At 43.0% G+C, this 26784-nt stretch overlaps 1 protein-coding gene and 1 long non-coding RNA gene across 5 annotated transcripts; one reads left to right on the forward strand and one right to left on the reverse strand.

The window, feature by feature from the left end:
* nfascb (neurofascin homolog (chicken) b) lies at positions 1-26784 on the forward strand. Of its 4 annotated transcripts, XM_090184894.1 has the most exons (27): positions 1-46; positions 9218-9401; positions 9964-10091; positions 10230-10335; positions 10455-10645; positions 10913-11035; positions 11263-11481; positions 12669-12780; positions 14107-14291; positions 14583-14714; positions 14878-15021; positions 16004-16115; positions 16190-16353; positions 16475-16622; positions 17342-17466; positions 17654-17755; positions 17915-18112; positions 18282-18352; positions 18481-18703; positions 18845-18960; positions 19198-19408; positions 19532-19654; positions 19772-19945; positions 20056-20187; positions 23960-24029; positions 24775-24813; positions 24917-26784. In XM_090184894.1, exons 3-27 carry the CDS (start codon positions 10016-10018, stop codon positions 25170-25172), a joined length of 3552 nt encoding a protein of 1183 aa, XP_090041020.1. In that variant the 5' UTR covers positions 1-46; positions 9218-9401; positions 9964-10015; the 3' UTR covers positions 25173-26784. The 4 variants fall into 4 exon arrangements, with proteins under 4 accessions (XP_090041020.1, XP_090041019.1, XP_036844338.1 ...); XM_090184893.1 differs by lacking the exon at positions 1-46 and having other exon boundaries at positions 9174-9401; XM_036988443.2 differs by lacking the exon at positions 1-46 and having other exon boundaries at positions 9186-9401; positions 9981-10091.
* On the reverse strand, positions 9802-12006 carry LOC149981288 (uncharacterized). Its single transcript, XR_016483362.1, has 2 exons — positions 11820-12006; positions 9802-11018 (listed from the first exon to the last, which is right to left on the reverse strand). It is a non-coding gene; the product is annotated as an uncharacterized LOC149981288 (long non-coding RNA).

Below are 26784 nucleotides of genomic sequence, written 5' to 3' on the forward strand. Positions count from 1 at the left end.
AGAGAGGGAATGAGTGTGTCCGTGCCAGCCAGAGAGAAGACACAAGGTCAGTAATCCCCCGCCTTTCACTCTGAAATAGCACAGATAACAAAAGACATGAAATTACTTTTATCCAATTGACATTTTTCCCCTTAAAGTTGATGTATAAATAAATTACATGTTATCACCTTTGTTTCCAGTCTATTGACTTGTGAAGTCTGCCATCACTTTTGCTATCACAATGGACGGAGATGACGTTATCTTTGTATCCCTATTACACAAAGGACACATTATGGTGCCCATTTGACATGTCGTGTGACCAGAGAGTTTGACCTAATTTTGTCCCGCATGTGGTTGGAAATAATGCAAACTAAAATTCACAACACTCACACTAACTTTCAGAAGCTGATTGTAGACTGATGTTAAGACCAGAGTAGCTGCTCTGAGTTCACCGAGAGAGCAGCAGAGGAGAAGCACCGTAGATGCAACTGTAGGTGACTGAACAAATACAGCAACTTAATTCTCCAGATAACTTTTGTTTTATTTTCTTGTATTGCATGACTTTTGGCAAGTATGAATTCCTTTTAATTTAAATGCAAGAATTATTGGTGCAATCTTGGTGCAAAAGATTTTCTGCTGCTCACTAGTGACTTCAACTAATAGAGGTTACCCCGTGATTGTTGAAGAATATGACTCTTACCTTCACCGTTGTTGATATTTTAGTTGTCTCTGAAGACTTACTTACATTTAAAAAAAAAAAATTCATTACATTTATTTGTATTTTATAGACCTGAAACGAGAGTTGTGCACATCGTACGGACTGTACCTTTAAGTCATGGATAGATGTTGAGATCTTATTCCATGACAAGTGTCTTTGTTTTACTGTGTATGACTGAGTACTCTTCTAGCTGTTCGTCAGAAGGAATCAAAGGCAGGGTCAAGCTTTAAAAGAGGGAGGTTCTTTCACTGAATCAGCAGTTTTGTAATGAGACAGCCAGTGGATAGTGTATATACAATATATATTATAATATATATACAGTGTCTTCAGAAAGTATTCATACCCTTTGATTTATTCCACATTTTGTTGTGTTACAGCCTGAATTCAAATGGATTAAATATATTTTTCTACACACAATACCCCACAATGACTAAGTGAAAACATGTTTTTAGAAATGAAATACAGAAATATCTCATTTAAATAAGTATTCACACCCCGGAGTCAATACATGTTAGAATCCCCTTTGGCAGTGATTATAGCTGTGAGTCTTTCTGGGTTAGTCTCTAAGAGCATTGCACACCTGGATTGTAAAATATTCACACATTATTCTTCTTTAAATTCTTCAAGCTCTGTCAAGCTGGTTGTTGATCATTGCTAGACAGCCATTTTCAAGTCTTGCCATAGATTTTCAAGCCGATTTAAGTCAAAACTGTAACTAGGAACATTCAATGTTGTCTTGGTAACCAACTCCAGTGTATATTTGGCCTTATGTTTGAGGTTATTGTCTTGCTGAAAGGTGAATTTGTCTCCCAGTATCTGTTGGAAAGCAGACTGAACCTGGTTTTCCTCTAGGATTTTACCTGTTCTTAGCTCTATTCCGTTTCTTTTTATCATAAAAAAACTTCCTGGGCACTTGAAACAGAGCATCCTAGTCCTTGCGATGACATGCATACCCATAACATGATGCAGACACCACCATGCTTGAAAATATGAAGAGTGGTACTCAGTGATGTGTTGTGTTGGTTTTGCCCCAAACATAATGCTTTGTATTCAGGTCAAATGTTCATTGCTTTGCCATTTTTTGCAGTTTTACTTTAGTGCCTTATTGCAAACAGGATGCATGTTTTGGAATATTTGTATTCTGTACAGGCTTCCTCATATTCACTCTGTAACTTGTGGAGTAACTGGAATGTTGTTGATCCATCCTCAGTTTTCTATCACAGCCGTTCACCTCTGTAACGGTTTTAAAGTCACCCTTGGCACCATGGTGCCCTTCTTTGTGAGGTATTGGAAAACCTCCCTGGTCTTTGTGGTTCAATCTGTGTTTGAAATTCACTGCTCGACTGAGCGACCTTACAGATAATTGTATGTGTGGGGTACAGAGATGAGGTAGTCTTTCAAAAATTATTGCACAAAGAGTGAGTCCGTTCAATGTATTATATGACGTGTAAAGCACATTTTCACTCCTGAACTTATTTAGGATTGCCATAACAAACAGGCTGAATACCTATTGACTAAAGACATTTCAGCTCTTCATTGTTTATTAATTTGTAAAAATGTCTAAAATCATAATTCCACTTTGACATTATGGAGTATTGTTTGTAGGCCAGTGACACATGCTCTCAATGTAATCCATTTTAAATTCAGGCTGTGACACAACAAAATGTGGAAAATATATATTTTTTTATTTTATTTTTGGGCTCCCACGATTGCACATAGAAGCTGTTGGCATACATTTAGATGCATTCACTGTTTTGGTATTGACCACCAAGCTGTCTCTTTTGCGGACATACAGTATTTGCTCTTGATTGAAGATCACAGTTATAATGACAGTCTTGGTAGCCTGATTGTTTATACTTGTCCATGTTCATTTCATTTTCATGGCACTTGAAATGGTCCAGGCTCAAACCAGGCTTAAAATTCTAACTACCGGTAACAGTCAGGAGAAACAGAGCATTAGAGGGGCAACAGAGCATAAGCACTCCAGCACAGTCCAAATGAAGATGATGCTTAGTATTGCACCTGCCACCTGATGTTACCTTAAGAATACTCCTTTGTATCTGGCAACTGCCACCCCTCCTCCTCACTGGTGTAGGCCTAGTGACGCTGCTTGTACATTGAGTGATGGGTTGTCTCTGACTCCGTTTCTGAACAGGCAGCTTGTGTAGAGATGGAGAAATCCTCCCACATACCATCTGCTCCTAGCCAAGCCCTAGCCTCACGTGCCAAAGGGGACCCACGGGACATAGAGACATTGTTGTCCTCACAGAGCTGCCTCCGCCCGCCTCTCGAGCCCTTCACACTGTGCAATCTGGTGCATGGCACTGGTCAGACTGAAACCCTGCTGAAGTCAAATGCATGGGAAGAAAGAGGCCATGCCAAGAGCCAAGCTGAACATACTTTTTGCTTTTGTTTCCTTTGTGAGGGGACTCAAGTTCTGTTTCAATCAAGATGACGTGGGGGGAAAAGCCCAGATCAGTACAAGTGGATGAGCCATGCTCAAGTTCTATTCTCATTCCTGTGACACTGTTATATGTCTGTTATTGCAGGGGCCTCAGTGGTTGACATCATGGTCATGGTCAGAACTGATAGTGATCTGTGACTCCAAGCCCCGATTGCAATGGCTCGCCTATCACGACTCAGGATATTTTTATTTAACCTTTATTTAACTAGGCAAGTCAGTTAAGAACACATTCTTATTTTACAATGATGGCCTACCCCGGCCAAACCCTCTCCTAAACCTGACGACGCTGGGCCAATTATACGCCATCGTATGGGACTCCCGATCATGGCCGGTTGTGATACAGCCCGGGATCGACCAGGGTCTGTAGTGACACTTCTAGCACTGAGATGCAGTGCGCTGCACCACTCGGGAGCCCTATGGCCCAGATGCAGACACAGGAGGCTGGAGAAACGGAAAACACGCTGGTGGTGCACCAAAAGAACTGGCAACAGACAGACAGAAAACGCAGTTATAAATACACAGAGGAAAATCGGAGACACCTGGTGGAGGGTGGAAACCATCACAAGGCAGGTGAAACAGATCAGGGTGTGACAGAACCCCCCCCCCCAGCGATGAGGGTGGTCCTACCCGGGCCCATACCTGGTTGATTGGGGTGTTGGTGTCGGAACACAGCGATGAGTCTGGGTCCAGGATGTTTCTAGCGGGAACCCAGCACCTCTCCTCTGGGCAATAACCCTCCCAGTCAACCAGGTACTGGGGCAACAGAAGACGAACAGCAGTGGGGATTTTAGAGATGGGGAAAGGGCAGATAAAGCAAGGGGAAAGTTTACGGGACTCCACCCTGAGGGGCAGATCCCGGGGGAAGAGCCATACCCTCTGCCCGAGATGATAGCGGGGAGCTGGCATCCGGTGGCGGTCCGCCTGTCGCAGATACCTGGAGTTGGTCTTAAGAAGAGCGGACCAGGCTCTCTTCCAGCGGTGGAGGGTATGCTGACTTTTTCCTCTTGCTCAGGGAAGAGCGAAGGCTAGTAACTGAAGGAACACTCAAAGTGTGAGAGACCAGTGGCTGAGCAGGGAAGGGTGTTGCGGACGTACACCACCCACACAAGTTGCTGGCTCCAGGTGGTGGGGTTGGCAGAGACGAGGCAACAAAGAGTCATCTCCAGGTCCTGATTGGCTCATTCCGACTGGCTTTGGATTGGGGATTAAACCCAGAAAACTGGCTGGTTGATGACCCAATCAGGGTGCAAAATGCCTTCCAGAACCTGGACGAGAAGTGAGGACCACGATCGGAGACCATGTCGACCGGAAGTCCATGGATCCAGAAGATGTGCTGCACCATAAGCTGGGCCGTCTCCTTGGCTGAGGAATACTTGGGAAGGGGAATGAATGTGCGGCTTTGGAAAACCTATCCACAACCGTAAGGATGGTGGTGTTGCCACCTGATGGGGGGAGACCAGTGACAAATTCCAGGGATATATAGGACCAGGGTCAGTGAGGAACAGGGAATGGTTGAAGGCCAACTGGAGCTTGCCGCTGAGTCTTGTTCTGTGCGCACATAGTGCAGGCGGCGATGAATGCGGAGATGTCAGGAACCATGGTGGGCCAGCAAAAACATTTTTGGATGAATGCCAGGGTCCGACAGGAGCCGGGATAACTGGTAAGTTTAGAGGAATGAACCCATTCCAGGACCGGGAACCGGGCCGAATAAGGGACAAACATCCGGTTAGCCAGGGCCCCCGCCCCCTGGTTCTGGCTGTGAACGTTGCGCCTTGTGGACCAGACTCTTGATACCCCAGACAAGTGTAGCTGCAAGACAGGAGGTAGGGAGGATGTTTTGTGGGTCAGAGGGTGTAGCCGTAGAACTAGACAGGCTTAACATTCTTGGACCCAGGGCGTTAGGAGATGGTAAAATGGAACCGAGTAAATAACAGTGCCCAACGAGCCTGCTTTGAGTTGAGGCATTTGGCGGTGCCAAGATATTCTAGATTCTTATGGTTGGTCCACACCAAGAATGGGTGTTCCTTCCCCTTCAAGGTAGTGCCTCCACATCTCCAGGGCCATCTTGACTGTGAGAAGTTCCCAATTAACAAGGTCATAATTCCTCTCAGCGGGATTAAGGTGATGGGACAGGAAAGCGCACGGATGCAACTTTTTGTTCTGGGCAGAACGTTGGGACAGAACGGCCCCCACTCTAACGTCCAAGTCGTCGACCCCCACCACGAACTGACAGGACGGGTCCGGATGGATTAGGATGGGGGCAGTGATGAAATTATGCTTAAGATCCAAAAACAGCATGTGGCGACCACGTGAACGGAACCTTGGGAGAGGTGAGTGCAGAAAGGGGGGAAGCCAGTGTGCTGTAGCCCCAAATTAAGCTGTGGTAGAAATGTGCAAATCCCAGGAAACGTGACATCTGCACTCTGGATGTGGGTTGGGGCCAATCCACTACTGCTCTCACCTTGTCAGGATCCATCTGAATGTTCCCTGCAGCGATGACGTGTCCCAAAAAGGAGATAGTGGAGCAATGGAATTCACATTTCTCCGCATTGACAAACAGACAGTTCTCCAGGTGGCGCTGGAGGACATGTCGGATGAGGAGGACATGCTCTTGAGCCGAACGGGAAAAGACAAGGATGTCGTCGAGGTAGACAAACACAAACCAGTTTAACATGTCACAAAGCACATCGTTGACCCGGGCCTGGAACACGGCGGGAGGGTAGGTCCGTCAGAACGGCCAAACCAGGTAGTCGTAGTGTGTGCTAGACGTGTTGAAGGCTGTCTTCCACTCGTCTCCTTCCCGTATCCGAACTAGGTGGTAGGCATTCCGAAGGTCCAACTCTGAAAAGATGATCGCCCCCTGGAGAGGATTGACTGCTGAGGAGAGGAGTGGTAGAGGGTAACAATTTTTTACTTTGTCATTGAGGCCCCGGTAGTAGAGTCACTGTGAGTGACCCTTCCAATGGAGCGTCCATCCAATGCTCTGGCGTCCATAGGAATAGAGAGGGATTGTGCGGAGAAACCCAGCTCAGATACCAGGATAGCATCCATGAAGCTCTCGTCATCCCCAGAGTCAATGATGACCGGGAGAGATTTAGACCGGTCACCCCACAGCAGGATAGCATGGAGAGGTGTACAAGTAATAGGAGTTTGGAGACTTCCAGTAAGGCCCACCAGCGTATTCGTACCTACTGATGAGCCTGATCTTTTACTGGACAGGTGGCTATATAATGTCCTGTAGTACCACAATACAGGCAACTGTTGGAGCTCAGCCTGCATAAACAGTCATTAGGAGACCGTCTAGCCCTGCCCAGCATCATGGGCTCTGGAGGCGACGAGTCGACAGTCCTCGATGATTCCCGAGGGAACTTGGGTGACTTCAGATTCTCTCCGGAATACAGGCACTGGGGACATCCGGGGTTCTTCGGAGGTGAGGCAGAAACCGTTGATGAGCGAGTGTGGCCAAGAACAGACCTCCTCTCCCTCCTGCATTCCCGTAGGCGACCATCGATCCTTATAGTCAACGCTATGAGGGAGTCAAGGTCCATGGGTAACTCCCAAGCTGCGAGAACATCTTTAATTTCCTTCGGGCTCCAGGCACTCTCGGCGGCCAACATGGTATAGTCTACCGCATAGTCTGCCACACTATGGGAGTCTTGATGTAGCTGAAGTAGCTTCCGAGCCGACTCTCTCCCGGACACCGGAGAATCGAACCACTTCCTCAACTCTACTACAAAATCATCCAGACGAAGGTAAACGGCGGATTGTTGCTCCCACACCACTGTAGCCCAGGCGAGCACCCTTCCAGACATGAGCGTTATGAGAGACGCTATCATCGAACGATCTGAAGGAAACGAAGAGGGCTGAAGCTCAAAGATGGGAGAGGAATGCCCGGCAGGCTCCAGGATCCCCAACATAGCGCTCCGGAGGAGGTAAGTGGAGTTCTCGGGAAGCCGGGGTAGGCTGGGGAAAAGCACCCCTGGTATCAGGGTTACTCAGCTTCTGGGAGGTTTCCGTTATGGCTTGCTGCCTGATAGATAGTCAGCGGAATTGCTCCAGTAATGAGTTGAAACCCTGGTCATGGCATTCCACCAAGGTATGGAGTCCTTCCATAAGGTTCAAAAGTAGCTCCTTGTGTCTTCTTGCAGGCAGACAGCGTTGTGAAGCTGGTCTGAGTCTGCTGGGTCAGTCATGGCCAGTTCGTATTATCTCGACTCAGGATATGACCCAGATGCAGACACAGGAGGCATATGGTTCTGTTCTCAGAATATTTATTATAACAAAGAGGCAGGCAAAAGGGCAGGTCGAGGGCAGGCAGGCGGAGGTTCGTAATCCAAGGCAAGGTCAAAAAGGGACAGAATGGCAGGCAGGCTCAGGGTCAGGGCAGGCAGAAAGTTTGGAACAGGGTAAACTAGAAAACAAGAACTTGAGAACTGGAGAAACGGGAATCCGGAGACACCTGCTGGGGGGTGGAGACAAGCACAAGGCAGGTGAAACAGATCAAGGTGTGACATCTCCAAACAATTGCTTACAGTGAAACCCTTTGGATTCTTTAGAAAAAAATAGGCAGAGATAATTCATTGGTTTGGTTTTCATCTTACCCTCACCAGTCGTGTTTGTCCATTTAGTCCATATCCATGAATTAGTGCTGTGTCTGCATTCCTGGGCCCCTAGTCTACTTGGGTCAGAACTATGTAGAGGCTTAAGACTGCCACAGAGACAAAGGCCTCTTCTAGAGTTCTGTGCTGTTTCTAGAAAAAAAGCATTTTATTTTCCTGAAGAGTCCTCCGCTGAACGGCTTTGACCTGTGCCCTTTCTGAGGATGTCAGTCAGCATAATTGATTGTTCTTGCTTAGGTGTACCACAGAAGGCTGGAATGGAGTGAATGGAGTGTTATCAAAGGCATGGAAACCATATGTTTGATGTGTTTGATTCCATTACATTAATTTATGTTCCAGCCATCACTATGAGCCTGTCCTCCCCAATTAAGGTGCCACCAGCCACCTGTGGGGTGTACTGTATTAGAGTGGTCGAGTATAGAATAGAATGGGAATAGAAAATGCTGATGAGCTACACATTGGAAGGAGACAATAGTGGGAAGGTGGCCAGAGTACCAACAAGTGAAGTGTTTCTTTTTGTTTTCATACAAAAGGAAGTTAATTTGGCCGGAGGGTTAGACACCATAAAATCGCTTTCAACACAATTCACAAACAGACACAACAGACATTGCTTGCTACAAATATGCCTCTGTTTTGCCGATAAAACAGTCATTCCTTCTAACAGCCTTTGTGATGAGTTCATTTGCCAGGGTTTTTTCTTGCATATAAAATTAATTTGAGACAAACATTGCACTCATACTCTGTTCCCTGGTTTTCAGCAGCCAACAATAAGGCCCACATCATTGATGTCATCAAAACCAATAAAAATGCTAACCATGTGCAGACTATGGGCTGGCTTGTGTTTCCACTGAGTACACAGAGTATTTCTGTGAAATTATTTTAGGCACTGAAATTGCTCAATATGAATAAGCTCATAAGCAGAGTGTGGGAATGCAATAGAGATAAAGCTTTGTTGTTACACAGCTTTGATGTAAATACAAACAATTATGTCTGGCTTCCCTCATAAGTTTCCCCAGATAGGCATCATCAAATGAGTCAGCATACAAGGTGGTGACCACAGACCATGTATCAAGGCTCTATATATCTATGGTTGTGACAACCATCTTTCTTTCCATGCAAATTATGTCATGTCCAAACCTCAACAATGCCAATCATTCCAATTCCAAGCAGTGCTCAATCATTCCACTCAAACCACATTTTATCTTCTCATTGTTAAAACTATCCATGATACTTATTCACAAATTTCTTTGAACGAATATGTGCGTGTACACGAGAGAGCGAGAGAGAGGGAGCTTGGCAGGCACAGAGATGTGGGTGGTGGTGCGGGGGGGGGGGAGCTCATTCATTATTCATGAGATGGGTGGGCAGAGTGCAGAACGGCCATGGCACAGACAGAAACTTTATTACTGAGATGTTCACTCTGCTCTGCCTCTCCAGATTACTGCTATTTGATTGACCAAGGAAACAAAATTGACTGATTGACCACCAAGGATTTTATCTGTTTACGGCACTAACTGGACATTGGAATTGTGGAGAAACTCAATGCATTGGAGTGTCATGGAGATGATGGGGAAGAGGGAAACCTCATGATATTCCACTTGAAGAATTGTACTTATGAAAGGTAACGCAGATGTAATGAGCTAATGTGTTCTAACAAGAGGAAGAAAAGTTCTGATAATTGTTGTAGATGAGTTGATCAATGAGTCTGATCAATGATCTGTTTTGTTACACTTTGTATCATATATATTTATAACTAACAGGGTAATATAGTAGTGACATATTAATTACATTATAACAATGTATTTCTTTGGGATTCAAGTACTTCCTACACAGCAACTAACAAAAGCTTTATTAATGTAGTCCTGTGGAGGAGGTACGTTTTTCATAATGGCTTGAGACTGGAGTTGAGTCCTGGGCATGTGTTGCGTTGGTGGATCTATTGTTTGGAAACAGTGACAAAGAGACTCTGTCAGAGAATGTGACAGCGCAGACTGTTGAGTGGGACAGAGATTAAATACTGCTGTTTGGATACTAAATGGCATTTCATTTTATTTTGTTGTTTTGCGCTAGAAAATATTGTCTTACAAAGCAATTGGTCCCCATAAATGTCATGATATTTAATTTAATTTGATTTCATGAAACATTTGAATTGCTTAATCGATCACTAATAAAACAGTTCCTAGATAAAGGTGTCCGGCAGTTCAACAGGATCGGTGAAGGTCATTCACTGTAGAGATGGGGATGCTGGCCAGATCCACTCTATTACTACTGTTATGGCAAGGACTGTCTGCCATTGACGTCCCACTGGAAAGTAAGTCAATACAACCTATTGTGTCCCTGCAATATGGTGATAATAGTGTACAGTGCTGTATATTGTCAAATACAGTATGTAAATGAATGTACAATCCTAATGCAATCAGGTCTTTCATTTTGACTTGTCAACCTAAAGTCAGACAGCCCCCCACCATTATAAAACAGTCGTTGAAGGATCATGTCGTGGACCCCAGAGACAACATGGTCGTTGAGTGTGAAGCCAAAGGCACCCCCCACCCAATGTAAGAACTAACAAATCAAAAACACTTTCTTTATAGTTCAAAACCGTATAAAAATGGTGAGTAGCTATAGTACAACTCTTTTAACTACTTTAACCAAATTACTTGCCTTTATCCCTAAGTTTCTCATGGAGGCGTAATGGGAAGTATTTCAATGTGGCACGGGACCCTCAGGCCTCGATGAGGAGACGTTCGGGGACGCTGGACATCTATGCCTGGGCTGACCCGGAGGCTTATGAGGGGGAGTACCAGTGTGTTGCCACCAATGAGTATGGCACTGCATACTCAAACAAGATCAACCTACGCATCTCTAGTAAGCTGCCACTCCATTCAAGCTTTTGAGTCCATTGTCACAGAGTACATTCGAAAGCTAGGGCCTCAAACCTTGAAAATGCTCAACTTTGGTGGCAGAACCAAGCAAAGCTTAAAGGGACAAATCCGTACAAAATCTAATTTTGTCAGCCATTTTCAGACCTCAAAAGTGGTCTTGTGTTAAGATGAGTCCATATCCCGGCAAGATTCTGCGCTCTGTGTTAAATGCCACTAACCACATCTTCTTAACCCTATGTTTTCATGGCAGGGGCCCCTCTGTGGCCCAGAGAGGTTTTGGAACCGGTAACGGTGAGTGTTGGTCTTCCTCTGGTCCTGGACTGCAGCCCTCCTCCAGGCCCTCCCAAACCTGAGACCTATTGGATGAGCAAGTGTGAGTAGGCCTACCTTCTATTCTCAAATCAGAAGTACATCATGTCTAGGAATGGCATTGATATTATATAATTAATGATAACCACTTGTCTCTCGTTCGGAACTGATGAGCTTATTTTGCTCATGTTTTTGTAATATGGCACTTATCCCAAACATTATCTATATTTATCCTATCAACTCCAGATGAGCTTAACAGGAAATGCATAAATAACTTAGTATTTATTTCAGGTTCATCAGGGAGACCTTTCAACTGGCCTCACCAGCCCCACCCCCCAGTCATGCTGCCTATCAAACAAGACCGTAGAGTGTCTATGGGGGTGAATGGAGATCTCTACTTCTCTAATGTCTACGTCAATGACTCTGCCACTGACTACTGTTGCAACGCGCGCTTCCCCTACAAAAACATAATTCAACAGAAGATGCCTATTACCGTTAGAGTCCTTACAAGTGAGTATTGGTATGTAGCACAAGGGATGTTGGATCATTTAGTTAACTTACCATGTACTAACTGGCCTTCCTTATTAAACTGTTGCTTTGGTTTGCCCCACATTGTTTTATTTCAGACTATCCCTAATACGACTCACCATAGCTCTTCTCCGATCTTACTGACCTAGTGCAGTGGTGAGTGTGTGCTCTGCTTCTTTTGTTGTGTTTAATTTTTACTAAGTATACTGTCAAGAATGAACAACCTCGTCTTAACAACCTGATCCTTCTTTAACATTGGTCTGCCTTGACACAGTCTTCAGGCCCAGGATGAGTTAGGCACCACTGTTTTCCGTACCCACCGTAAAGTACCAGTCGTAGTCCAACCACAGTCGTAGTCCATGCTGTCAGGATATTTAAGTGAGAAAAGTTCTAACCATAGACATTGCGTCATTGTATCTGTCCCATTATGATGTCTCTGAGAACACGGGCAGCGCCATTGAGGCCAATTTTCTTCTTCTACTACTTCTATGAGTTGGCAAACAAACTGAAAGAGTGCACACTGCCACCTAGAGTGTGTTGTTGGAACTGGTATATAGCCAAGGTTGCCGATATACTGCCATCTGCAGTTATGGAATGTTTCCTCACAAGTATAATTCATTGGCTGATCCCTCCTGGTGACTTGGATGGAATTATATGATCCTTCCTTAAAGGTGCAATATGCCGAAATCGCTCCGCCATTTCCTGGTTGCTAAAATTATTGTACATATGATAGGTAACGCAGATGTAATTTGTCCCAAATTTCAGTTTGTGACAAAACAAGCACTCAGGGTTTAGAGAATCATTGTACCATCTAAACCGCTGTGAAATGTATTTCCAATAACCAAAAATATTGTATTTTCAGCTGTTTGAAGCTGGTGTACAAAAACGGAATCATATAATTAGGGGAGAACAGATTTACCGCTTCTTAGACTTGCTTTCAATGAGAATGATAGAGCTATAACTCACATTTCTATGTGAATTGGGTCAGGTCGCCCAAAAAGTTACAAATTGCAGCGTTAACCCATAGGAAGTCCCACCCAGTTGACTACTTCAAAATGGTGAAAGTCCATAATGGTGCTTCCCATTCTAAAACGGGCTTTTGTGGTAAAGAGTCCTCTATCTATCTCTGTGGTTCTAACTCTGTGTGGTGTGTTGTGTTTCCTCCACAGCCCGCATGGTGTCAGAGGCCGCTCCCACCTTCCTGTCTCCAGCCGGGAGGTCCAGCTCCCAGACTGTCCTGCAGGGGGAGGAGCTGCTCCTCGAGTGCATCGCTGCTGGAGTGTGAGTGATCCTCGGTCATCACTAGTTACCACAGGCACAAAGTCATAATTATGGCTAAACCCCGCCTGTTTAAAAAATGTATTATTAAAATCAGATTTTTCCACCTGACCTTAAATCAAGACCAAAATGCAAATAGTTGTTTTCATGAATATTTACGATATAGCCATGATCCTCTCAACCACAAACTTTTTGGGACATTCTTTCCCTCTGCAAGTCAGTTGAGAACCACTTCTTATTTACAACCACAACTTGACCAAAAGGCCAGAACAATAACACAGTAAAAACAGAAACATGGGACAACACAATAGTTCAAATATAGGAGTACCAGCAGTGCTCGAATTGAGAGGGTTTAGAAAAAAGGGCAAAAAAGCGCACCCCTTTTTAATTTAAACATTTGAAGGGGGAAAAATGGATCCCGATTATAGGCCTAAACGATCTATAACAATACTTTTCTCCACGAGGCTAGGAAAATAGATCATGCTGCAGACAGTATAGGGAAGGAAAATACATGTTTAGAACTGAACATTGATTGCATGGTGCTAAAAAGAATGCATGAACATAGCTTTATAGAACCAAAACCTACACTAAAAAAAAAACAGAACTCGAGAACAAATCATTGCTAATCTCCCCCGTGGCAGTCAAGCAATTGAATTCCGCCAAGAATCGTTCACAATCTATTCCGGTTAGGGCCGCAACTAGACCTCGTTTCAAAATTCAAATGTATCAAGAAATAATCTAAAAATGTATACCTAGCAATCACAATTGTACTGTACATTGTTTGAAGCAGTCATCAATGGCAGCTCCAATAAGCCCCTTGTGGTGAACAAGAGGCTTGTACAGTATCATGATGCTTTCGAGTTATTGTTTTTAGGGCCCTGAATTTAACAAAACCAACTGTTGGTGGTATATTTAACGTACTGTATCTCAATGAACAATAATTAAAATAGGACCAAATGCAGGCTCCGGTCATATTTCACACATATCTGTTTAATTTATTTGGTCTTTCACAATAGCTAATCAAGTCAGTGGAACAATTCTGATTGCTTATAATGGGCAAAACATATATGGTAATTAATGTGCTTATTCTCGATACTTCTTCTACTATTCCACTTCCCAGTTTTGCCGGTGCAACTACTGTACTTGTTTTAAGCTATGTCCTGGACAGTGTTGTAAGTCATAAAAGGCTACATTGAAATGCCTCAAGTATCTTGTTTTGTACTATTACTTCTTCAAACCAAGTCGTCAAGTTCATTCAACATTCAAAGCATTCTGAATACGCCTGACATGTGATTTTATTTGGTTTTAATTATAATTACCATATAATAGTCCAACCCCTGTCATCACATGGACCAAAGATGGACAGGAACTGGACACGACCAACATGAAGGTGAAGAACTACAACAAGTTACTGCAGATCCCCAAGGCCGCTTTTGAGGACTCTGGTGAATACACGTGCAGTGCCACAAACAAGATTGGATACTTGGAACACACCATCACTGTCCGGATCAAAGGTCAGCCAATCATCTACATCACGTCATCCTTCATCACACCAACACACAGATACTGGGACATGTTCAGCATATTTACTCTCACAAGGATTTCGATTTGAACTTTACATTTCACTGTTTGATTTCCCGTGGAAGGAAATAGCCCATTAGTTTGATATTCAGTAGTTTGATATAGCCTGGACAATGTTACTTGTCCTTGTATGGGGTTTGATATTACGGAAATATTTAATATTTATGTAGATTTATGTGATATGATATGTTTGTCTTTTTCTGCTGACCTGATCTCCATGACAGCTGCTCCGTTCTGGTTGGAAAAGCCCAGTAACCTGGTGCTGGCCCCAGAGGAGAATGCACGCTTAGTGTGCCGCTCTGACGGCATCCCCCGGCCCAGTATCCGTTGGTTCATCAATGGAGATACAATGGAGGGTAAGCAGCTAACCTAAGCACAATTATAAATGCCACTCACATTTTTCAATAATGATATGAATAATATCAGCCATTTTGTCACTTAATTGAAAAGGTTATATGATAAAGTAAGTTGAACTACTAGGAAATAATAGTTAACTTCTTCTTCTCCTATCCTTTCCAGATGCTACTCCAGTCCCAAACAGGGAGGTGTCCGGAGACACAATTACCTTCCGTTCTGTGACTGTGGCGAACACTGGTGTATACCAGTGCAATGCCTCTAACCAGTATGGCTACCTGTTTGCCAATGCTTACATCAACGTACTGCGTAAGATATCACATTTGTTTGCAGAAAATAACCCTGAACCTCTTTATCTATTGGCATATGTGTAAATGCAGATATCAGGTCACCAGTGCAGGATTCTAGTGTGACACAGTTTCTTTTTCTGTTCCTCAAGATGCAACACCAAGTATTTTCAGAGCCACGTATGTAGAGATTTCAGTGCCAACAGAAATGTTATTTCAATGTAGAATGTTAGGATATTGAATTTGAATGTAACATTTTTGAATTTGTAATGCACAAATTGAATCATTGAATTCATAAATCGAACTTGTATTTCATGATTTGAAACTGAATTGAATGAATATTGCATTCAGTTTTAAAGTTCAATTTCAATTTAATAGAATATTCAAATGCAATATTTATACTGTAAATATGGTGGATGATAGATATTGCATTCATTGTATGTGTATCAAGTTTACAAACCATCATTTCAAGTAAATCAAAGTTTCATATATTCAATGCATTCAGATTCCGTTTTCAAATGCAGTTCTCTAAATTCAGATTCAAAACCAGAGACAGCATCCTGGTACTTTCCCAGCCAGGAAAGGTAGAGGAGAACAAATAGAATCAAACTCTCTGTGGCCATTTCTGAAGCCAATGTGGCATGTTGAATTTATTTTCTACCTATGAACATAGAGAGTTGGATTCTATCTGTTCTTCTTTAACTTTCCTGGCTGGCAAAGTACCAGGATGTTGTCTTTGGTTTTAAATCTGAATTTAGAGAACTGCATTTTAACTGGATATGCAGACAACCAGATGTATAAATATTGAATTTAAACGTCAATTTGTCATTCATTAAATTCAGTTTCAAATCATGAAACAAAAGATCAATTTATACATTTTGTGATTTAATTTGTGCAAAATTCAAAATTATACAATTTCTGTTGGCACTAAAATCGCTCCACAGCCAGGAATGAAGATAAAAAGTATATGTGAGTTGTCTAATGTCACATCTTCTTATCTGCAGATGCAAAGCCACGTATCCTTAGGCCTAGGACTGACCTGGTGAAGGTCATTGAGGGCAGACGCGCCTGGCTAGACTGCCGCTATTTTGGCTCGCCCGTGCCTGATCTGCGCTGGTGAGAACATGTTTATGATGCTCTTCTCTCGTGTGTGTATGCATGTGTATAACTGACTACCTGTTTTTTCACAGGTCTAAGTATGGACTGGGCAACCTGGAGGGGAATCGCTTTAAAGTACACAGCAACGGGACACTACAGATCAAAGGCACCCGTATGGATGACCAGGGGTCATATGTGTGTGTTGTCAGCAACGTAGCAGGACGAGATGAAAACGAGGTCAAACTAGAAGTCAAAGGTGAATGCCTAATAATATATTTACTGTAACACTTTGCTTCTGCATGTCGTTCAATCCAGAGTTACACTGCTCATGGATCACATTGCAGGTGTTCTCATGATCCTTATCCTCTCTTTTTCAGAGTCCACCAAAATTCTCAAACGCCCAGATAATATGAGAGTCCTCCGGGGGACTGATGTCCGGTTGGAGTGTAAGGCCCAACATGACCCCACGGTCGCCGTCACCACCACCTGGCTGAAGAACAAACAGTTCCTCATCATAGGCTGGAGGTGAGCCTGAATATGACTACTTGTCCTTGTAACCATTGTAACAATGGGGTTATAGTTATAGCTAACCAGTGGTGTAAAGTACTTAAGTAAAAATACTTTAAAGTACTACTTAAGTAGTTTTCTTTAGGTACTTTACTTTACTATTTATATGTTTGACTACTTTTACTTTTACTTTTACTTCACTACATTCCTAAAGAAAACAATGTACTTTTTACTTCATACATTTTCCCTTACACCCAAAAGTACTCGTTCATTTTCAATGCTTAGCAGGACAGGAAAGTGGTCCAATGCACTCACTTATCAAGAGAACATCTCTGGTCATCCCTACTGCCTACTACTTACTACTTAGCTTCGGCTGTTGGAGGTCCTGACGAACCACGTCCAGATAAAGCGTCCTGAGTGAAAAAGTTGAATGAAAAAAGTTGAGTGAGGGAAAAAAAATAAAATATAAACGGTAATTAAAAAGTAAAAACCGTAAAGTTAGGTTGGCAACAAAACGCACAAAACGCACAGCAACACGTAAACAAGTCTGCAAGTTGTGACCGGAAATGGCTTCACACTGATTGAAGTGGATTTCGATGACTGTAGCTAACATCAAATTAACAGAGTTATAGTCTATATCTGAGTATAACTAAAGGCTAAATGGTGAATAGTTCAACTGAATTTGTCAAGATGACTTCGTAATAATAACAGTATTGTGTCCTTTTAATTATCTCCAGGCTGTCGCTGGATGAATCAACTCTGGTCATCACAAACGTCAATAGAGGAGACGAGGGCAATTACACCTGCATCATCAAGACTGAGATGGACAAGAACACTGCCTCCGCCCGCCTGGTGGTGATGGGTAGGATTATAACTTGACACTTAGTTAACATACATAGCTACAGTACATACACTGTGTTTCAGCAATTGCATGGCATGTTATGTAATGTTAATTACATTGCATTATGTAAGAGTAGCAGATAAAGACTTCATAAGCATGCTGTATGTTTTTGGAATTTGCATCAAAAGTTTCCTTACCTTCCTCCCAGATCGTCCAGACCCCCCTACAAACTTGCAGTTGTCGGACCCCTTTGAGCGCAGCGTCAGGCTTACCTGGACCCCTGGAGATAGCAATCACAGTCCTATCAAAGGTAACAGCTCTACCCTACTGTCTACACCTCAGGAGCAGAACATCCAGAGTAAACATAGGCCTGGATTCAGGCCACGTATGCGCCATAGTTTCATTGAAATAGTCAGTTAGCCACCATCAACTGAAGGAATCAGTGTGTTCTTCTGGGCTTTTCCTCCAGAAAACCTGGTGCAGTATGATGATGACGACTGGTTACCTTTCAAGTGGAGAAACCTTTCCACGTACCCTGGAAACCTGAACTCTGTCATTCTGCAACTGTCACCATTCATTATCTATGAGTTTAGGGTCATTGCTATCAATGACATTGGTATGAGTAAACCCAGTCGCTCGTCAGCCAACTTCCAGACTGGTGGAGCACGTGAGTATTTCATGCTTGATGAGTTTGATAATGTGATATGAATAATGGATTTCTCATTGGCTTCATTAATTGTATTGAACAGGCACACAGGTGACAATTATCTTTCATATTAAAAAACTTGGACCATGAACTTTCCCAAAATAATCTGTGTACTTGCTGTGATTCTCAGCTCCAGACGCCATCCCTAAAAACATCCAGGGAGTGGGAACATGGAGAAACAACATGATGATCAGCTGGGAGGTGATACATTCAAAGTGTTTTCAAAAGCTAATTCTCCATTCATTCGTTTGTAACTCAATGTTTATTCAATGAAGAATAACAACTTTTATTCCGTACAATTGAACTTCCGTGTCTGGTATGGGAAAAAGGCATTAAACAACAGAGAGTGGAACGGTCCCCACCTAAAGTACTTGGTGTGGTGGAAACGGAGGGATTCCAGGGAGGAGTGGAAGAACGCTACCACTTGGTGGTGTAAATACTACATCTACGACACAGACACCTTCACACCATACGAGATAAAGGTCCAGGCTGTCAATGACTTTGGGATGGGCCCAGAGTCCCCTGTCATCATAGGCTACTCTGGAGAAGACCGTGAGTATGACCTCCCATCCCTTCCTGCAGATACAGAGACACTTTTTTATATACATTTACAGGTAGCTATAGACCTAGATCGATCCATACCATAGTTAGCCATACCGTAGTGAATTACAACTTCCTCCTGGTGTCTCTCAGGTCCCACTGCTGCCCCCCTCAACCTGCGTGTGTCCAGGATAGAGGCCACTAAGGTCACCGTGCACTGGGACCCCGTGGCTCGCAGCAGCATCATGGGAGAATTGAAGGAATACAAGGTTAGACTAATGGGAATAGGTGGCCTGTTTAGTTTCTGTTTTTCAATTCCAAGTGTGACAATCTTTTCTGACAAGTAGAGATCCAGGCGAAATTGTTATTCATTAGGAGAGAGGTGGAGGAAGAGCCCTTCACACACTGGCTGAATGAATGAATGAATGAATGAATGAATGAATGAGGGAATAAACGACAGAACAAAAGAGGGAACGAATGCATGTGCTGTGTCCCCCCTATCCCAGGTCTACTTCTGGCGAGACAGTAGCCAGCTGAGGTGGCTGAGTGTGAGCAGGGCCATGAAGTCTAAAGCCTTTCCAGCCAGTGGGCCGCGTCTCTCTGGTGTCCTGCCGGGACTCATCCCTTACAGCAACTACAAGATGTACATAGTGGTGGCCAACAACCGATACGAGGGACATCCCAGTAACACCATAGAGTTCTCCACTCCAGAGGGAAGTAAGGAAGAGCACTGCGGTGCTGTATTAGATGTGGCAGACACTTTTTCTGTCAGGGTTCTTTTCCTAATCATGTATTTCCCAGTGTTTATTCTCAGACTTGACCTCTGATCTATGTCTGTAGCACCCTCTGCTCCAAGATCCTTCAGAATCCAGCAGAGACATTTGGACATGATCTGGGTGGACTGGGACACTCCTGCAGAGCCCAATGGCATCGTCACCGGATACATACTCAAATATCAGACAGGTAGGAAGACTTACTCATAAGCCAGGTGAGCAAATAAGGTACAGTATCTACAGTAAGTACAGTAGCTGCATGTCTCATGGCGTTCTCATGGCTCACTACTGTGCACTCTCTCTACAGTGAACGCAACTCAGGGGGAAGAATTGCACGTTGAGGGATTTCCCCCAAACACCACCAGTTTTGCTGTTCGCAGATATGATCGCTACACCCGCTATAGATTCACCATAGCAGCACAGACTAGAATTGGAGTAGGAGAGTGGTACACAGAGGAATCACCCCATTATACAACTGAAGGTATAACACTGCAGGTCAACCACAGCACACAATTACAAGCCATTAAACATCCACACATCCACAGATCTGCAGATCATGACAATTAATCATGTGTGTGTGTTTACATACAGCTTATGCTCGGGAGCAGGTGGACCTCTCCACTCAGGGCTGGGTAATTGGTGTGATGTGTGCTGTGGCTCTATTCGTGCTCATCCTGCTGGTCGTCTGCTTTATCAAAAGGAGCCGAGGGGGCAAATACCCAGGTACTGTAGCAATACTGTAGTCCACAAGACTTCTCCATTAAAGGACTAACATTCTTAGATGGAGAGACAGACCTAATACTCAGTGGCATGTCCAGGGGGTGCCCTGAAATCTAATTGGCCACACTAGTGGCCCCCTCAGAAATTCAGATCTGATAGGTTGTCTCAGAATATATTTATAATTTTTACCTAGAAAAATACCCAAACAGCAAGATTCATCGGTCTCACTGGAGAACGTATTCGAGCAAAACAGTGCCCTTTTTTCTTAGTATGTGTAGCCCATATATCTGATGCTGTCTGGACAAAAAGAGTTCAACTGCATTCTTTCAACTGAAATTTGTATTCCGCATTGAATCCAACCCCTCTGAATTAGAGAGGTGCAGGGGGTTGCTTTAACTGACATCATCGGCACCCGGGGAGCAACTGCCTTGCTCAAGGACAGAACGGCAGATTTTTTCCACCTTGCCGGCTCAGGGATTCAAACCCTCAACCTTTCAGTTACCGACCCAACAATCTTAACCACTAGGCTGGGCTACAGATACTACAACAGAGGGGTTCTGTTTGCCTCACTCAGATGCTTTCTCTAGTGAAATAGATTCAGCCTCTTACGAATTGACTGGAAAAGTATGAAACACATGAATAATGAATAATGAATCATGAATAATTATTTATTTCTTTTTTATTGTACATTTTTTGAGGGAGGCTGGCCTAGTTTTTTAAGTGATTTGTTTGACAATCAGATGACAACATCATAACTAGTTGTGTTCATGACTCATTAAAAGGTAATACATTTTTACAGTTAAATCACATGTCTTTACTCTAAAGAAGGGGTCCCCAATTACATTAAGCCGTGGGTCAATTTTTCTCCTTGAGCGCATGGTTGTGGGGCCGGAACATACAGTGGATTTGTAAAGTATTCAGACCCGTTTTTTTCACATTTTGTTAGGTTACAGCCTTATTCTAAAATGTATTAAATAGTTGTTTTCTTCTCATCAATCTACACACAATACCCCATAATGACAAAGCAAAAACCATTTTTTTTATACATTTTTGCAAATTTACAATAATAAAAATATACTTTAATATCACATTTACACAAGTATTCAGACCCTTTACTCAGTATTTTGTTGAAGCACCTCTGGCAGCAATTGCAGCCTTGAGTCTTCTTGGGTGTGACGCTATAAGTTTGGCACACCTGTATTTGGGGAGTTTCTCCCATTGTTCTCTGCAGATTCTCTCAAGCTCTGTCAGGTTGGATGGGGTGCTTCGTTGCACAGCTATTTTCAGGTCTCTCCAGAGATGTTTGATCGGGTTCAAGTCGGGGCTCTGGCTGGGCCATTCAAGGACATTAAGAGACTTGTCCCGAAGCCCTTCCTGCGTTGTCTTGGCTGTGTTCTTAGGGTTGTTGTTCTGTTGGAAGGTGAACCTTCGCCACTGAGGTCCTGAGCACTCTGCAGCAAGTTTTCATCAAGGATCTCTCTGTACTTTAATCCGTTCATCTTTCCCTCGATCCTGACTGGTCACTCTAACAGAGCTCCAGAGTCTCCTAGTCTCTGCCGCTTGAAAAACATCCCCACAACATGATGCTGCCACCACCATAATTCACCATAGGGATGGTGCCAGGTTGCCTCCATGACGCTTGGCATTCAAATCAAAGTTTATTTGTCACATGCGCCGAATACAACAGGTGTAGAACTTACAGTGAAATGCTTACTTGCTTGCTCTAACCAATAGTGCAAAAAAGGTGTTAGGTGAACAATAGGTAAGCAATGAAATAAAACAACAGTAAAAAGACAGGCTATATACAGTAGCAAAGCCATAAAAGCAGCGAGGCTACATACAGACACCAGTCAGGCTGATTGAGGTAGTATGTACATGTAGATATGGTGACTATGCATATATGATGAACAGAGAGTAGCAGTAGCGTAAAAGAGGGGTTGGCGGGTGGTGGGTGGCAGGACACAATGCAGATTGCCTGGTTAGCCAATGTGTGGGAGCACTCGTTGGTCGCCCCAATTGAGTATGTATGTACATGAATATGAGTATGTATGTACATGAATGGTTTGTCGCAGCGCATAGCAGGATTTCTTGTAAGCTTCCGGGTTTGAGTCCCGCACCTTGAAAGCAGCAGCTCTACCCTTTAGCTCAGTGTGAATTTTGCCTGTAATCCATGACTTCTGGTTGGGTCACTGTGCAGTCACTGTGGGGACGACGTCCTCAATGCACTTATTGATAAAGCCAGTGACGGATGTGGGGTACTACTCAAAGCCATCGGAAGAATCTCGGAACATGTTCCAGTCTGTGATAGCAAAACAGTCCTGTAGTTTAGCATCTGCTTCATCTGACCACTTTTTTAAATACCGAGTCACTGGTGCTTCGTGCTTTAATTTTTGCTTGTAAGCAGGAACCAGGATAGAGTTGTGGTCGGATTTACCAAATGGAGGGCGAGGGAGAGCTTTGTACGTACGGGTCTCTGTGTGTGGAGTACAGGGATCTAGAATTTATTTCCCTCTGGTTGCACATTTAACATGTTGATAGAAATTTGGTAGAACTGATTTAAGTTTCCCTGCATTAAAAAGTTTCCCTGCATCTCCGGCCACTAGAAGCGCCGCCTCTGGGTGAGTGGTTTCCTGTTTGCTTATTTCCTTATACAGCTGACTGAGTACGGTCTTAGTGCCAGCATCTGTCTGTGGTGGTAAATAAACAGCCACGAAAAGTGTAGCTGAAAACTCTCTCGGCAAGTAGTGTGGCCTGCAATTTATCACAATAAACTCTACTTCAGGTGAGCAAATTCTAGAGACTTCCTTAGATTTCGTGCACCAGCTGTTGTTTACAAATATGCACAGACCTCCCCCTCGTGTGCTGTTCTATCTTGCCGGTGCAGCGTATATCCCGCTATCTGAATATCCATGTTGTCATTCAGCCACGATTCCATGAAACATAGAATATTACAGTTTTTTATGTCCAGTTGGTAGGATATTCGTGATCGTACCTCGTCTAATTTATTGTCCAATGATTGCACGTTGGCAAGTAGTATTGACGGTAACGGCAGCTTTCCCAGTCGCCTTCTCTGGGTTCTGACCAGGCATCCGGCTCTTTGTTCTCTGTACCTGCGTCGCTTCTTCTTGCAAATAACGGGGATGTCGGCCCTGTGAGGTGTTTGGAGAATGTCTTGTGTGTCGTCCTTGTCGTAGAAAAAATCTTCATCTAATCCGAGGTGAGTGAACGCTGTCCTGATATCCAGAAGCTCTTTTTTTGCCTTAAAATATGGTTGCAGAAACATTATGTACAAAATAAGTTACAAATAACGCGGAGAAAAACATATAATAGCACAATTGGTTGGGCGTCCGTAACACTGCTGCCATTTCTTCCGGCGCCATTTAAAGCCAAAGGCCAAAGAGTTCAATCTTGGTTTCATCAGAATAAATAATTGTGTTTATCATGGTCTGAAAGTCCTTTAGGTGTATTTTGGCATACTCCAAGTGGGCTGTCATGTGCCTTTTACTGAGGAGTGGCTTCCGTCTGGCCAGTCTACCATAAAGGCCTGATTGGTGGAATGCTGCAGAGATGGTTGTCCTTCTGGAAGTTTCTCCCATCTCCACAGAGAAACTCTGGAGCTCTGTCGAGTGACCATCGGGTTCTTGGTCACCTCCCTGATCAAGGCTCTTCTCCCTGATCAAGGGAAATGCGCCAAACCTAAGCTGAAGCATTAACCCATCACAATTGCTTATATTATATTTGGTCAAAGTAACAAGACAGAGAATTTTATTTTCAGTACGGGACAAGAAAGAAGTGACATTGGAGCCAGTGGATGACAAAGATCAGGAGGGATCATTTGACTATCGGTAGGCAATATAACAGAACTGTCTGAAAATCAACTGAGAAAACCTTGACTTGAGATAGGTATCAGTGGTACCAATGCAAGATTTGTGTAGGTCAAAGTAAACCACATATACCATGTATAATAATTTTGTGAAGAATTCCTCATCATGTCAGTTTCCCTTTAAGACAGATATGGTATCTAAATAATTCCACATGAACAGTGATCTACAGTAATATAAACATGTATTCATACTGTAATATGTCATGGTAATAATATTCAACATTGGGGGAAAAAATCATTTAATTCCCTAACAATATTGTACCATTTGGTGTTGTCATTATCTCAGAATAATGTATTTTTCCTGGTAACTCCCCAATACTCCCCAATTGATCTCTCTATTCTGACTACTAATGTTTTCAAATTTTCATCCTTGTTCTTTTCGCCTTTGGACTACTGAAGGTCTCTGGAAAGGTATGATAAGACTAACACTGACAAGTTTACACCATTTTTACTCTATTATTTTGTATTATTTTACTTATATATTGACTTTATTTCATATTTATAACCAATAATCAGAAATCTGAACAACAACAAAAAACATCATAAAAAAGGTCTGTGTCTACAATTCAACATGTTGTCATTGTTGAAACAAATGAATGGTTTAAGTGATTTGATTGAATGATCAACCATTTTAGGACATTTTATAGCAAAGTTCTTCAACACTCTCTCTCAACACAATTCCTTAACAATCTATTTGAATGTTTCAGGATAAGTCGTGTCACCACCATTCCCTACTCTGCCCGACGGTAAATATTATAACCAGTTAGTCTAGAACTGTATGCAGAAAGCTGTGAAGCCATAACCACAGCTGCTGAAGCATATCCTCTGATATTGTCCTTTTTCTTCCAGGGAGGAAGAGACTAAAGTTGGCAGGGGCCAGACGACAGTAGACACCATGATGAAACGGACAGATAGTGACGACAGTCTGGTGGACTATGGGGATGGACAGGAGATTGAGTTCAACGAGGACGGCTCCTTCATTGGCCAGTACACTGGACACAAGGAGAGGGATGACAGAGACACAGAGTTCAGTGAGAGCAGGAGCCAGGAAGCCCACTCCCCGATGGCCAACTCCCCCATGAGCCCCATCTATTCATTTGCATAAGGAAACAAGACGTACAATGGGTGTTACACTCAGACTGGGACCGGAATGAACATTGCCCACTAGCGCCTCTATAAACAGTTGTATATGCGAATCAGACTGGGTCTGGAATGCCCACTGCCCACTAACTGGGGGACAAATCCACCATCTTCTTCAATCCAGGCACACAAGATGATGTGGTTGGAGCCTGGTAGTGTTACTCCATTCTCAAGCTCTGCATTGACACTGGGTTGGTGCTGTAAATGCAATACAGCAGCAATTTAACAAAAATATGAAGGTTACAGTTACAGTCTAGTTACAGTTATGAAGTTGTAAAAAGTACATGCTTTTCAGGTGTATTTTGTGGGTGTGGAAGTGCATGCGTACATGTTGATGTGCGTGTGTAATATTCCTACTAATGGAGAGATATTGACTGAACATTAGGCAGAGGGATACATTGATAAGTTTATCATGTTGATAAAAGCAGTGACACCTGGTAGAGAAACTATTTGTATGATAAATATTATTTATATGATGATTTATATGACAGTGGGAGAAAAATATTAATTAACGATTCACTGCTAAGTCACTGGTTTAGGCCTGGCAGGATTGCTAAGGATCCTTTTAACTGTATCTCCACCTGATGGAAGTAAATATAGTACCACCTTTAGGGCTCTGTGCCCTTGATTTGTTTGTCTGTTGGTTTGTCTAAACATTGTTCTGTGAATCTTGGCTGACGTTGTTATTGGTATGATGACACATTGTCATTGTGTACACACATTTCAGGACTGTGGGCTGTTTCAACATCTTTCAAAGCTAGACAGATGTCATCTGTAGCCTTGAAAATGTCTGGACAGCAAATTGTCTACTTTTGGGTGTGAGCAGAAAGTGTCAACACAGACATATCCGTAATATCCCTAAACATATCCCTAATCAATGTCTCTAGGACCATACTGTACCTTTTTTTTCCCTGTGCACTTTTATTTTTACGAGGAATTTGTGTAATTGTAATGTGGTGAGCTACAGTATTTAGAAGTTGTAAATGCTATGATATTATTTAATCATTTATTTACTTTCTGCTTATTATTAATGTTCCTTGTAATTTTGACAATATTAACTGATAGAGATTTACCTTGTACTCATGGTACTCTAATTAATACACAAATAGATTAAAACCCTGTTCTAATGACATGAAATGCTCAAGGCCAGCTGCATTTTTCCATCATGAGTAATAGTGTTGAAAGTACAATATGGAGGAGCAGCAGTACAGTGTCATCATGTTCTCAAATGATATGATGCACACGGCATACTGTATATTAACCTTCCAGTCAGGGACTATGAATCTGCAACATCGTCAGTAACATTAGTGGGGGAAAGCTGACAGGTGATTCAGAGCTGTATTTCAGACATAGTTTAGTTTTTTTAACTGTAAATTGTCTCTCCCCTTAATAACCCAGCACTTGTGCAGTGCCTTCAGAAAGTATTCACACCCCTTGACTTTTCCACATTTTGTTGTTACAGCCTGAATGTTAAATGGATTAAACTGAGATGTTGTGTCACTGGCCTACACACAACACCCCATAATGTCAGTGGAAATGTTTCTTCAACAAATTAATTAAAAATGAAAATGTTGAAA

Source organism: Oncorhynchus mykiss, chromosome 9 (genome assembly GCF_057628025.1).
Source record: "Oncorhynchus mykiss isolate SJ-2025 chromosome 9, ASM5762802v1, whole genome shotgun sequence".
NCBI lineage: Eukaryota > Metazoa > Chordata > Actinopteri > Salmoniformes > Salmonidae > Oncorhynchus > Oncorhynchus mykiss.